At 54.9% G+C, this 12,429-nt stretch overlaps 1 protein-coding gene across 1 annotated transcript in view; it reads left to right on the top strand.

The window, feature by feature from the left end:
* The window catches only part of CELSR3 (cadherin EGF LAG seven-pass G-type receptor 3), a 45,005-nt gene that overhangs the window by 22,215 nt on the left and 10,361 nt on the right, over nucleotides 1-12,429 (top strand). The window contains 9 exon segments of the mRNA XM_049777436.1: nucleotides 36-152; nucleotides 259-407; nucleotides 621-730; nucleotides 1,032-1,190; nucleotides 1,615-1,815; nucleotides 2,481-3,363; nucleotides 11,389-11,547; nucleotides 11,631-11,770; nucleotides 12,005-12,115. Of these exon segments, the coding sequence (XP_049633393.1) occupies nucleotides 36-152; nucleotides 259-407; nucleotides 621-730; nucleotides 1,032-1,190; nucleotides 1,615-1,815; nucleotides 2,481-3,363; nucleotides 11,389-11,547; nucleotides 11,631-11,770; nucleotides 12,005-12,115 (2,029 nt within the window).

The following is a 12,429-nucleotide window of genomic DNA, read 5'->3' as shown; positions in this document are numbered from 1 at the left end:
CCTCCTGACTATTGATCCCTCACTGCCCCCCACAGGGCCTGGCAGTACTGCTGCTCTTCTGTGTCCTGAATGCCGAGGCCCGCGCCGCCTGGACCCCAGCCTGTCTGGGCAGGAAGGCAGTGCCTGAGGAAGCAAGGCCAGCGCCTGGGACGGTGAGGGGGTCTCAGGGCTGGGGAGTCAGGCTGGAAGCCCCAGAAGATGCCGATCTGAGGCTTCTCTGGGCTGGCTCACCCTTCATCTCCTCCCTGCCACTCTCAGGGCCCTGCAGCATATAACAACACAGCCCTGTTTGAAGAGAGTGGGCTCATCCGCATCACCCTGGGTGCCTCCACCGTCTCCTCCGTGAGCAGTGCTCGCTCCGGCCGGAACCAGGACCAAGACAGCCAGCGGGGCCGCAGCTACCTCAGGTGACTAAAGGGGCCCGGTGGGGATGGGCTGCCCAGCTAGAGGAAATCAATAGTTAGAAGGGCATCAGGAAGTCCTAGGATCAAGGCTTCACCCAACCTGGCTTCAGGGCTGCTGTCACCATGTGTAAGGAGGCGCTTCTACCCACATTTACACCCACCCCAGCCATCAGCGTGCCCCTCCACTCTGTCTGAATCAGGGGTCCTCTATTCTAGGGACAATGTCCTGGCTCGACACGGTTCAGCTGCTGACCACACGGACCACAGCCTCCAGGCTCATGCTGGCCCCACTGACCTGGATGTGGCCATGTTCCATCGAGATGCGGGTAGAGGTGGGGACCTGGGCAGGGAGGAGGGAGGCAGAGCTTCTCCCCCATTGTCCTTCCTTCTGCATCAGACTGGGCAGAGCAGCTTACCCGTGGGAATGACCCACCCCTTCCCCACCCAGCCCTGCTTCTCCTGTGTCCTGGCTAGTCCTAACCTTCCAGCTCCCTGCTCACCCTGGCCCTGCGCCCGGGCCTCAGTCACAGCAGCCCCTCAGCTCTGGCCTCTTTCCTCGTCCTCACTGTCCTGCTGCTTCCCAAGCCATGGCCATACACCTTTCTCCTCCCGAACTCCCTACTCCAGGTGCTGACTCCGACTCTGACAGTGATCTGTCCTTGGAAGAGGAGCGGAGCCTGTCTATCCCCTCCTCAGAAAGTGAGGACAATGGCCGCAGCCGAGGGCGTTTCCAGCGTCCACTCCGCCGTGCTGCCCAGAGTGAGCGGCTCCTCGCCCACCCCAAAGGTGAGGGCCACCAGGACTCCATCTTCCAAACCAGGCAGGATAGGACCTGTTCTCCCAGGGGTAGCCCTGTGGGAAAACTGAGTTAATTACTGGGTCCCCTACCCTTCCCCTCGCCAACCCCCCCAGAAGCTCTGCAATAGAATGAGAAGGTTAGCTGGAAGGTTACAGGATGACACTCATTCCTTCTCTGTCTTCCCTGAGGGTTGGGATCCATTCAGGGCTCCCTGGCCAGTCAGCCATCAAAGTGCCCCAACCCCAGTCCAGACAGAGGGGCTTATCAGGACCCTGGGTGCTCTCTGGGAGACCCTTACCCATTCTGTCTCTGCTTTACAATAGCCAGGGCATTGGGAGCCACTAGAGTGGGGGGTTCCTGAGTTTGAACCACAGGGTTCAGTCCAGAACCAAACCTGCCCTGGCCCTGCAGATGTGGATGGCAACGATCTCCTGTCCTACTGGCCAGCCCTGGGGGAGTGTGAGGCGACTCCCTGTGCATTACAGACATGGGGCTCAGAACGGCGCCTAGGACTAGATGCCAGCAAGGATGCGGCCAACAATAACGCCCCTGACCTGGCCCTGACCAGTGGAGATGAGACCTCACTGGGTCAGACTCAGCGCCAGAGGAAGGGTACGACCACAACCTCTCCCACCCTCTCAGACCCCTCCCTCCTGTCCTTGACACCCAGTGATGCTCAGGGGTTACTCCTAGCTATCCACTCCGAAATCGCTCCTGGCTTGGGGGACCATATGGGATGCCGGGGATCCAACCCAGGTCTGTCCTGGATCAGCAGCATGCAAGGCAAATGCCCTACTGCTGTGCTATTGCTCTGGCCCCTCCTTGACTCTTTCTGGGGAGCCTGAGCATGCTCAGTCCTGTCCTCCTCTGGCCCTAGGAATTTCCTGCTCCAGCCCAGGGGACTTCTCCTGAGCCAATGTAGTGGGATACCCAGGAGCTGCTTCAAATCTATCAAATCTATCCCCAGTGTGCTGTACAGGGATCCCAAGAAGGCCGTGCCCCAGCTCAGGGTGTGGGGTCCTGCCTTCATCATTCTTGCATCACAGGGACCCTGCTCAGGGTGCCCAGCTCAGGGTGGGGGGGGTCCTGCCCTTATCATCCCTGCATCAGAGGGACCCTACTCAGGGAACCACCCCCTCCTACCTCCCTACCCCATCCTGAATCTCTCTAGAGTTTCCAGGTACTGCCTCACCTCCTCCCCAACGAATCTCTGCCCAAGGCTCCCTTGGGCACCCCTTAACTTCGGGCACTTGCTCCCCCACTGTTTCTTCCCACAGGCATCCTGAAGAACCGACTGCAGTGCTCAATGGTGCCACAGACCCGCGGAGTCCCTGAGTTGTCCTGGTGCCGAGCCGCCACCTTGGGCCACCGTGCTGTGCCTGCTGCCTCCTACGGGCGCATCTGTGCTGGAGCGGGGACGGGCAGCCTTTCGCAGCCCGCCAGTCGCTATTCCTCCCGGGAACAGCTGGACCTTCTTCTTCGGCGGCAGCTGAGTCGGGAGCGGTTGGAGGCTGCCACGGCCCCAAGCCTACGCCCTCTGAGTCGGCTAGGCTCTCAGGAACACCTGGACTCTGTGCCAGGCCACCTGGAGCCCAGGGACCGGGGCAGCACCCTCCCAAGAAGGCAGCCCCCCAGGGAGCACCCTGGCACTCTGGCCGGCCGCTTCGGGTCACGGGATGCCCTGGACCGAAGTGCCCCCTGTGAGTGGCTGAGCACACTGCCCCCACCCCACAGAGCCCAGGATCTGGACTCACAGCCCCCCGCTCTGCCCCTATCTCCTCAGCGGCAACTTTCAAGGGACCCTCTTTTGCCATCCCGGCCCCCAGACTCTCTGTGCAGGAGATGGAACTCAGGGGAGCAACTAGACCTTGTGCCTAGCCAGCACCCCTCACGAGAAGGCCTCGGGCCACCCCCACCGCTGCTCAAGGTTAAGGAGGATGCGGCGAGTGGCCCGAGCCACGGGCCCTCCACAGAGCAGCTGGACATTCTCTCCTCTATCCTCGCCTCTTTCAACTCCTCAGCTCTCTCCTCTTCTGTGCAGTCCCTGAGCACTCCCACTCCCTCGAGCCCTCACACCACGGCCACAGCCTCTGCGCTTGGGCACTCCACGCCTCGCTCTGCCACCTCCCACAGCATCTCGGAGTTGTCGCCAGACTCAGAGTAAGCAGTGGCCAGTCACCTGCTCAGACCCCTGTCAGCTCAGGGATGCTTCCTGTGTGTTCTTCCCTGTCTTCAACCAAAAATGGGGTGGTGGTTGGCAGGCATCTGCAAACAATCCCAGGCTCAGCACAGAGAATTAGGAGTTGGAGCATGGGCCCTGTGCTCTGTTTGTTGGTGGATGTAGTCTTGGTAGCCCCAAGCATCATAGGACCCAAACAACTTACTGTTGAGGCTAGCATTGCCAGGACAAATAGCACCAAATAGAGCCCCCAAGTTCTCAAATTCTCTTAGAAAGACTCATCTTTTGGGCTGGAGCGATAATATATTGGGTTGGGTAGGCACACAGCCAACCTGTGTTCCGTCCTCAGCATCCTATGTGGTCCCCTTAGCCTGCCAGGAGTGATTTCTGCACACAGTCAGGAGTAACCCCTGAACACTGCTGGGTGTGCCCCCCCAAAAAAACCCTCATTTTTTGTTTTATTTTTGTTTTGGGGATATTCACAACGATGCTCAGGAATTACTCCTGGCTCTGCAGTCAGGAATCACTCCTGGAGGGCCCAGGGGCCATATAGGATGCCAGGGATCAAACTCAGATTAGCAAGTGCAACACAAATGCCCTACCCACTGTACTATCATTCTAACACCTCATCGTTTTTGGGGAGGTCACACCCGGTGGCACCAGGGGTTACTCCTGGCTCTGCACTCAGATATCACTCCTGCCAGGCTCAAGGGACCATATGGGGTGCCAGGGATCTAACCTGGGTTGGTCCTGGGTTGGCCACATGCAAAGCAAGCATTCTACTGCTGTGCTATTGCTCTGGTCCCTTCATCATTTTTTTGTTTGTTTTTGGGTTTTTTTTTTTTGTTGTTGTTGTTTTTTTGGTTTTCGGGTCACACCCGGCAGCACTCAGGGGTTACTCCTGGCTCTATGCTCAGAAATCGCTCCTGGCAAGCTCAGGGGACCATATGGGATGCTGGGATTCGAACCACCGACCTCCTACATGAAAGGCAAACGCCTTAAGTCCATACTATCTCTCGGCCCCACCCTTCATTTTTTTTTTAAAGAAGAGTTACTACCGGGCCGGAGAGATAGCACAGCAGTATTTGCCTTGCAAGCAGCCGATCCATCACCTAAGGTGGTTGGTTCGAATCCCGGTGTCCCATATGGTCCCCCGTGCCTGCCAGGAGCTATTTCTGAGCAGACAGCCAGGAGTAACCCCTGAGCACCGCCAGGTGTGGCCCCCCCCACCAAAAAAAAAAAAAAAAGAGTTACTACCTCTTAATCCTTCGCACCCTATCTTGTCCCTGAAGCCCCACCAGGAGTGATCCCTGAGTGCAGAGCTAGAAATAAGCCCCAAACACCACCAGGTGTGTCCCCCCAAATACATAAAAGGTAAAAGAAAAAGTTAGCCAGGGAAGGGGTGTGACTAGCAGGGACTTTCAGTCTGTGGTTGGGGTCAGCTACCCAGAACCTCCTGAGCTAGAGGGAAGGGAGTGATTTTCAAAGGGAAGGGCAGCAGTCAACCTGGAAGTAGGAGGTATGTGGAAGTGGCAAGAAAGAGAGGGGTGTCTGCCTCACTTTGCTCAGGGAGTAAAATGAGATTAAAAAAAAAAAAAAAAAAAAAGGTTCCAGGGCCCGGAGAGATAGCACAGCGGCGTTTGCCTTGCAAGCAGCCGATCCAGGACCAAAGGTGGTTGGTTCGAATCCTGGTGTCCCATATGGTCCCTCCTGCCTGCCAGGAGCTATTTCTGAGCAGACAGCCAGGAGTAACCCCTGAGCAACGCCGGGTGTGCCCCCCCCCAAAAAAATGGTTCCAGATATGAGACTGGAAAGATAAAACAGCAGGTGAGGTCCTTGAATGTAAGAGAAGGATTTGAGGACAAAGACACCCTGTGAGAACGTGGGCAGATATTGGGAAGAACAAAAGTGGGGGAAATCATGAGATTTGAGGGCATGGTGTCCAGGACTTTGAAGGGAGAAGGGTGGGAAGGAGCTTGGCCCTCCTGCCACCTAGATTGGATTTCTAGCTGTTGGGAGGGGTTCTGGGATTTTTCCTTGAAAGGATCAAACCCAGGGCCTCATACATGTTAGGTAGGCAATCTAGCAGTGAGCTCTATCCCCAGTCTACACTTCACCTTTTTATTATTATTATTATTATTTTATTTTATTTTATTTTTTTGGTTTTTGGGTCACACCCAGCGTTGCTCATGGGTTACTCCTGGCTGTCTGCTCAGAACTAGCTCCTGGCAGGCATGGGGGACCATATGGGACACCGGGATTTGAACCAACCACCTTTTGTTCCTGAATCGGCTGCTTGCAAGGCAAACACCGCTGTGCTATCTCTCCGGGCCCTATTATTATTATTATTTTTAATAACTTTATTTGAATCACCGTGAGTTACAAAGTTGTTCATGATTGAATTTCAGTTATATAATGTTCCATCCCCATCCCTTCACCTGTGCACATTTCCCACCACCAGTGTCCCCAGTTTCCCTCCCGCCTGACTTCTCTTTTTTTTTTTTTTTTTTTGGTTTTTGGGCCACACCCGGCATTGCTCAGGGGTTACTCCTGGCTGTCTGCTCAGAAATAGCTCCTGGCAGGCACGGGGGACCATATGGGACACCGGGATTCGAACCAACCACCTTTGGTCCTGGATCGGCTGCTTGCAAGGCAAACGCCGCTGTGCTATCTCTCTGGGCCCGAATTTCCTTATCTGAAAATGTATCTATAGTAACAAATTATGTGTTTGTGTGGGCTGGAGGTGTGGGACTGGCCGTACTCAGCTATGCTTGGGCAAGTCCTGGCTCTGTGTTCAGGGGTGACCCTGTTCAATGTCTGAGGGACCAGTTAAAGTTCCAGGGTCAGTGGGAGGCAAGGCAAACACCTGAACTCCTGTTTTATCATTCTGGTTCTAGGTGTAGAGATTTTATAAGCAATATCTGCTTAATATGACAGCTGTCATTGTTGGTGCTGACTTAGTGTTTAAAAGTTTAAAGACAACAAAAAAAAAGACAAGGCTATGAGCCTCTGATATGTTTTTATTGCGGGGGAAGGGCCTTTGTTTTGTTTTGTTTTGTTTTTTGGGATCCAGGGTAGGTGAAGAGTTCTGAAAACTTGGGGATGGGCATAAGGACGTTGATGTCAAGATGGGTAGGGAAATGACTTATGTAAGGAAGAATCTGCTGCCACCCCCAATTTTGACATCAATGTCTTGGATCTCCCCATTCACCCTTGCAGAGTTCCCAGAAGTGAGGGTCACTCCTGAGGGACAGTTGGCCAGCCGGATGGAGAGCAGAGGAGGGCGATGGAGGACGGATTGGGCGAGCAGAAGAGACTCCAGGAATCAGGCTGGCACCCGGGCAGCCTCCTGCCTGCTTCCCACGCGCCGCTTGTCTATGGGCATATGAATATGCATGGAATAGGTGCAGGGCAGGGGACTGAGGGGAGGACTTTTATATCTTTTGTACCTTTGTAACCAGAGAGAGATGCCTATGTTATTTTTCAGCTTTTGTCTCCCAGGTTCTAAGGCTGGGCTAGGAGGGATAGGGCGAGAGAGGGAAGGAGGTGTGGAGTTTGGCTCCATACGGGTATCTGGCCGACATGGTGTTCCTTCTCTCCTCTTACTGGGGAGAGTCCTATAGGAGGGGCAGATCTCCATCTCATTCACCTGAGTACTGTCCGGTCTCCCCAGTGCAGACTTGATCTTCGCTTTTTCTTGGATACCCTAAGGACCAAACTTTTGGAACTGGGGACTGGTCTTGGAAATGGGTCTACCCAGGCCCCCTCCCCATGTATGTGTGTTTCTTTTGGAATCCCTGCCACTTACTGCCTTATACCTAGGACTAATGCTGTGGGCTGCGCCTCGGGGAGCAGCAGAGGTCATGTTTACAGAGTACAGCTCCCCTTTCTCCCGTGGAGAGGGGCTCAGGCCTCTAATCCCATGAGCCCCAGCGGGTGAATGCCAGCCCCTGACCTGCTATGAGCAGTGGTCTGTGGTGCCACTCACTCCTCTGACACTGGCCCCTGCTAGCATACTTTGCAGGGTGGAGTCAGCAGGGACTGAGGGGGTAGGCAGAAGGGAATGGAAGACACAGAATGTAGGTGTCACCACCTCCCATGTTTACAAGGATCTCCCTGCTCCAGCAGGAAGTGACTCATCTCACCCTCTTCATTCCCTCATAGTGACTGTTAGGACCTTGGTCACAAGATTCATTTTTGGTTACTTTGATGTCCACAACCAGGAATTTTTTATATTAAGTTACTTTGTTTACAGGCCAAGAGCATTTTGCATCTTTGTTTACAACTTCCAAACTTTTGTACTTTGTTTACTGTTGAGAATGTTTTCTCCCCCATTGTTTCCAAGTGAAAGATAAAGTGGAGAGGGACTTGACAGGGTCACCCCAGGAGAAGCCTGGCCCCCCGGTTTCTTTTCACTCCTCGGTGCTCCCTCAGTCCTCTGCGAACACAGACCCAGAAGGCGTCCTCTTACCAAAAGAGCAGTGGTTTTGCGGGATGGGCATGGGGTACAGGCGCCCCTTCCCTCCCTGCACGCTTGGGAGACAGTTTCCAAGATGGAAAAATTCTACTTTTCTGACTGGTGCCAAATCCCACCAGCCAGGACCCCAGCTCTCCTTACCCAGAACAGCGTCAACCCTTGGAGGTTGAGGGGGTCTGTGTGGGGAGAGAAGCGTCGTCCTCGCTATGTCCTAGGTTCTGTAGATGTCCCTTCTAGTGGGGGTGCCCCCACCTCCAGCCCAGTGGCCCCCTTTCCTGTCTGTGTAAATTGTTCCGTGAAGCCGCGCTCTGTTTTGGGAATAAACTTCTATAGAAAATGCTTCTTGATTCTTTTCTCTTTGAAGTGGAGGTAGCAGTAGTATTGATTCTATGAAAGCCAGGCTGATCTTGGGGAGAAATCTAAGTACCGGAGCCAGTTCCCAAATATTCAGCTACTTTTAGCCCATTCCTCGGAAATGTCCAAGTTTCTGACCCCCCAACCACCCAGAATTCTAACCCCACCTGAGGGGGATGGCAGTGGGGGTGGGTTGTTAAGACCCCCAGTTATGCAGGCATGTACTTTTTATTTATTTATTTTTGGTTTTGAGACCACACCCAGTGGCGCTCAGGTTACTCCTGGCTCTGTGCTCAGAAATTGCTCCGGGCAGGCTAGGGGGCCACTAAATGGGATGCTGGGGATCGAAGCAGGGTGCAGCCTGGGTTGGCTGCGTGCAAAACAAACATCCCACCTCTGTGCTCTCTCCAGCCCCAGACGTGCACTTTTTTGTTTTTTTAGAAGTCTTCCTAATCCTTTAAGACCAGCAGCACTGAGACAGCATTTGCCTAGCCCAGGGCCAAAGCAACCGTGGGAACTTCTCAGTCCATCCTCAGCTTGCTGACAGTTCTGACTCCAGACTATTTTGAGCTTTGGAGTTGGCCTGTAAGGACACTGCGTTCCTTCTGTCTTCAGACACTGGCCTGGGGGAGTACATTTGGGGGGGGTGTGGTAGGGCCTAGGAGAGCAGAGCTCAGTCTCCAAAATTGAAACCCAAAATGTCCTCCCTCTGGGGCCAGAGAGATAGCATGGAGGTAGGGCAAAAGTTTGCCTTGCATGCAGAAGGATGATGGTTCAAATCCCAGATGGCATCCCATAGGATCCCCTGCCCAGAGCCTACCAGGGGGGATTTCTGAGTATAGAGCCAAGAGTGACCCTTGAGCACAGCCGGGTGTGACCCCAAAACAAACAAACAAAAATTCCCTCCCTCTCCAGGGCTAAGAAAGTTGGGGTCCTCCTCCAAGACCTCAGGCACCAGCCATTCCCCCGTCCCAGGGCTCCCTACTCCACTGGGGGACACCATTGAGCAAGAAAGTGGGGTCAGCAGCGCCTTCCATCCCACTCAGGGGCAGAGGGGGTGTGTGGCTACAACTACCCGAGCCGGGGCTCGAACTTGTGTCGCCTCGACTCGACCCGAGCAGGTCGACCCCGCTTAGGAGAGAAAATCACGCGTGAACTGGCACGCCGGGCGGGACTTGGGGCGAGAAGCGGGTCCAAAAAAAAAAAAGCTTTCCTCTCGAGGGGGGTTGGCCACGCCCACAAATCTGCATCGAGATCCCGCCCCGAGCTCTGATTGGCCCGTTACTGTCATCTCCTGCCCGCTGATTGGCTCTTGGGAGCGCGCTGCCTCCGCCTCGGGCCCCGGCCCCGCCCTCCGCTGTCTGTCTGGCTCTGAGGCGCTGAGGGAGCAGCCAGCCAATCGGCCATGGGGCTCTCTGAAGCGTCGGGGTGAGTGTCTTCGCCTGCATGTCCTCCTCAGGTCGCCCTGAGGAGTCGCCTCAGGGTCCTCAACCGAAGCCCGGCTGTGGAGAAAGGTTGAGAGCAGCCTAGTATGGAGGAGGAGACATTTCACGCTTCTTGCAGACGCCTCCTTGCTTTCACCTCAGGGCCATTCTCCTGAGCTTGCAACAGCGCTGGGAGAGAGAGAGAGAGAATTCGGGGCCTGGTGACATCTGGGCCCCTGGAGGATGATCGCAAAAAAGTCGCCACCTGAGATTTAGGGGAGGTCTCAGGAACCCCAGTGTTGGAGGAGATGCGACCTGTCAGATCTGGGTGGGTTGGGGGCCTGGACACCCCGAGCCTGCCTGCTTGGGAATGCACGATCTGATCTGTCTGTCACACGCTCAGGCCCTTTGGTAGCACCCTAAGAGGGAGGAGCCGTCCCTGGGAACCCGCCCTCCAAGCAAGGGTCCAGTGAGCCCTTTAAGAAGGCCCAGAGAGGCTTGGCTGCCTCAGAGGAGGAGCCAGAGGAGGCCTCAAAGGTCTTCCTGAGACACCCCGATGCCCAGTGTCTGAGGAGCTTCCTCGCACACACAGTCCCTCCCAGCAGGGACATCCAGGTTAGAGGACTTAAGTCGCCCAGGTGAGTTCCAGCTTCTCCAGGAGGTCCCTTGCCTCTAGGGGAGAGCTTCTCACAGATCAGAACTTTCTTGACAGGGGGCGAAAAGCTTTCTCCAGCAGGAGAGCACTTTTCCCCAGGTAAGATTCCTCCACCCCCCCCCCAATCCAGATCTCTTCTGGGGGAGCTCTTTTTTCATATCATTTCTCTGGGCACCTCCTTCATAGTCCTCAGCTGCCCCCGAGCTGGCAGTGAGGATCCTTAGATTTTCTCACTCACCAGAACTTTCTCTAAGGGGTGGCATCTTCTTCAGTGAGAGCTTCTAGCCCTACAGGCAAGCAAAGTCTGTGTCCAGGATCACTTCCTCATAGATCCCTCCCCATAGGTCCCCCCTATACCTGCCCTCTCTTGCGTGGATTCGGAATCTCTGGGCAGTCAAGATGTGTCTCCCACCCTAAGCCAGAACTATACTGACAGATAAAACTGTCCTGAAACCCTCACTCATTACACTCACCTCCAGGTGGGAGCCTTACCCTGCAGGTAAGACCCTTTTTCTCCCTGGGGAAAGAGCCAGCCAGCCCCAGACTGTCCCAGATTAGTTCTGAGTTGAGATAGTTTATAGGATTTGAGCCTAGAGGCTCAGGGTTTATCTTGGCCCCAACACTGAACTTGCCCTAGAGGGAAAGGTCTCTTGTGAAGATAGATTGGCTCCAAGTACCAGACTGTGCGGCTGGGATCCTCCCTTCTTGGAACATGTTTTCAGACCACCGGTACTGGACTCTTCGTAGCAGCTGGAGAAGGACCAGGATTGACGGGGGGAGGGAGGGTACAGGCCAGGGCATTCACCCGAGATCAAGACACAGAACTTTCAGGGATGGTCAGCCACACCTAATTCAAAGTGTGGATTCTGCTCATCCCGCTGTCTCTTGGTGGGGACTTTGTCCCAGCAAGAGTCGTCCACCAGCCAAAGTTCAGGTAGTGCCCTGGCTTGGGTGTGAGATCTGCAAAGGCAGCTGGGAGTTGGATCTTCCTACAAACTGGGGACTGGAAGAGACAGTGGGTTACTTGTCTCCGGTGGAGATGTGGGTGGGATTTGGCTAGAGGTGCCCTGACTGTGTCTATGGCTTCACACCCCAGACAGAGGGACACACAGACCTTGCTGTCTCCCACTCATGCAATGGAGCTGAGGAGACGAGATTACCATGTGGAGCGGCCTCTGCTGAATCAGGAAGAGCTTGATGAAGTGGGGCATTGGCACCCAGTAAAGAAAACCCTCCAGTGGAAAACCTGGTTCCAGTACGTCTGGGGTGGGGAGGAAGGACCAGGGCATTGGCGAAGCTGAGGAAGCCCGTCCTAAGATCTGCTTTCTGTGCTTTCAGGTGCTCGCAGGCTCGAGCCCGAGCTCTTCTCTTCCGACGCCTCCCCATTTTGACCTGGCTGCCCCGTTATTCTTTGCGTGAATGTCTCCCAGGAGACCTGCTGTCTGGTTTGAGTGTGGGCATTATGCAGCTGCCACAGGGTGAGCCACCTCTGACCCATCGGAGCCTAGCTCCTCAACCTTTGTGGATGGAATGACCCTACCCAAGGCCTGGGCCTAGTAGGCCTGTGGTCTGTGACTACTTCCCCCCAAACTGCAACCAGGGTCTTTGGCCATGGAACATAATGGCTTGTGTGCTAGTGCTGAGATCCCCTCATCCTTTCAAGGTTTTGACCCCTTGACCTCTAACTATGCTTGCCACCATTCTACCTCCAGGTCTGGCCTATGCTCTCCTGGCTGGCCTGCCCCCTGTGTATGGCCTCTACAGCTCCTTCTACCCTGTCTTCATCTACTTCCTATTTGGCACGTCCCAACACATCTCTGTGGGTGAGTGAAGCAGACCAAGCCTGGTGGAAGTGTCTGCAACTCCTGTGAAAGTGAGAGACATCTGAACAGGGCAAGGGGACTTAGGGAGAGGCAGCTTTGCTGTGGGACTGATAGGATATCAGCCTTGGGCTTGTCCTCTTATTATTGAGCCTCAAATTTGGGTCTCATGTGCCTTGTCTTCCGGAGAATGAGATTGTTTGAAGGACCCAGAGGCAGGCCATGCCCTCATCATTCTGCCTTGCACAGGGCAAGGGGTCCGGAGTTAGTGGACACAAGTGGGACAGCACAGATGATATGGAGGTCCCCATTTGTAG

Source organism: Suncus etruscus, chromosome 7 (assembly GCF_024139225.1).
Source record: "Suncus etruscus isolate mSunEtr1 chromosome 7, mSunEtr1.pri.cur, whole genome shotgun sequence".
Taxonomy (NCBI): domain Eukaryota; kingdom Metazoa; phylum Chordata; class Mammalia; order Eulipotyphla; family Soricidae; genus Suncus; species Suncus etruscus.
The sequence above is the reverse complement of the archived record's forward strand: the minus strand, read 5'-3'. Positions and strand labels throughout refer to the sequence as shown.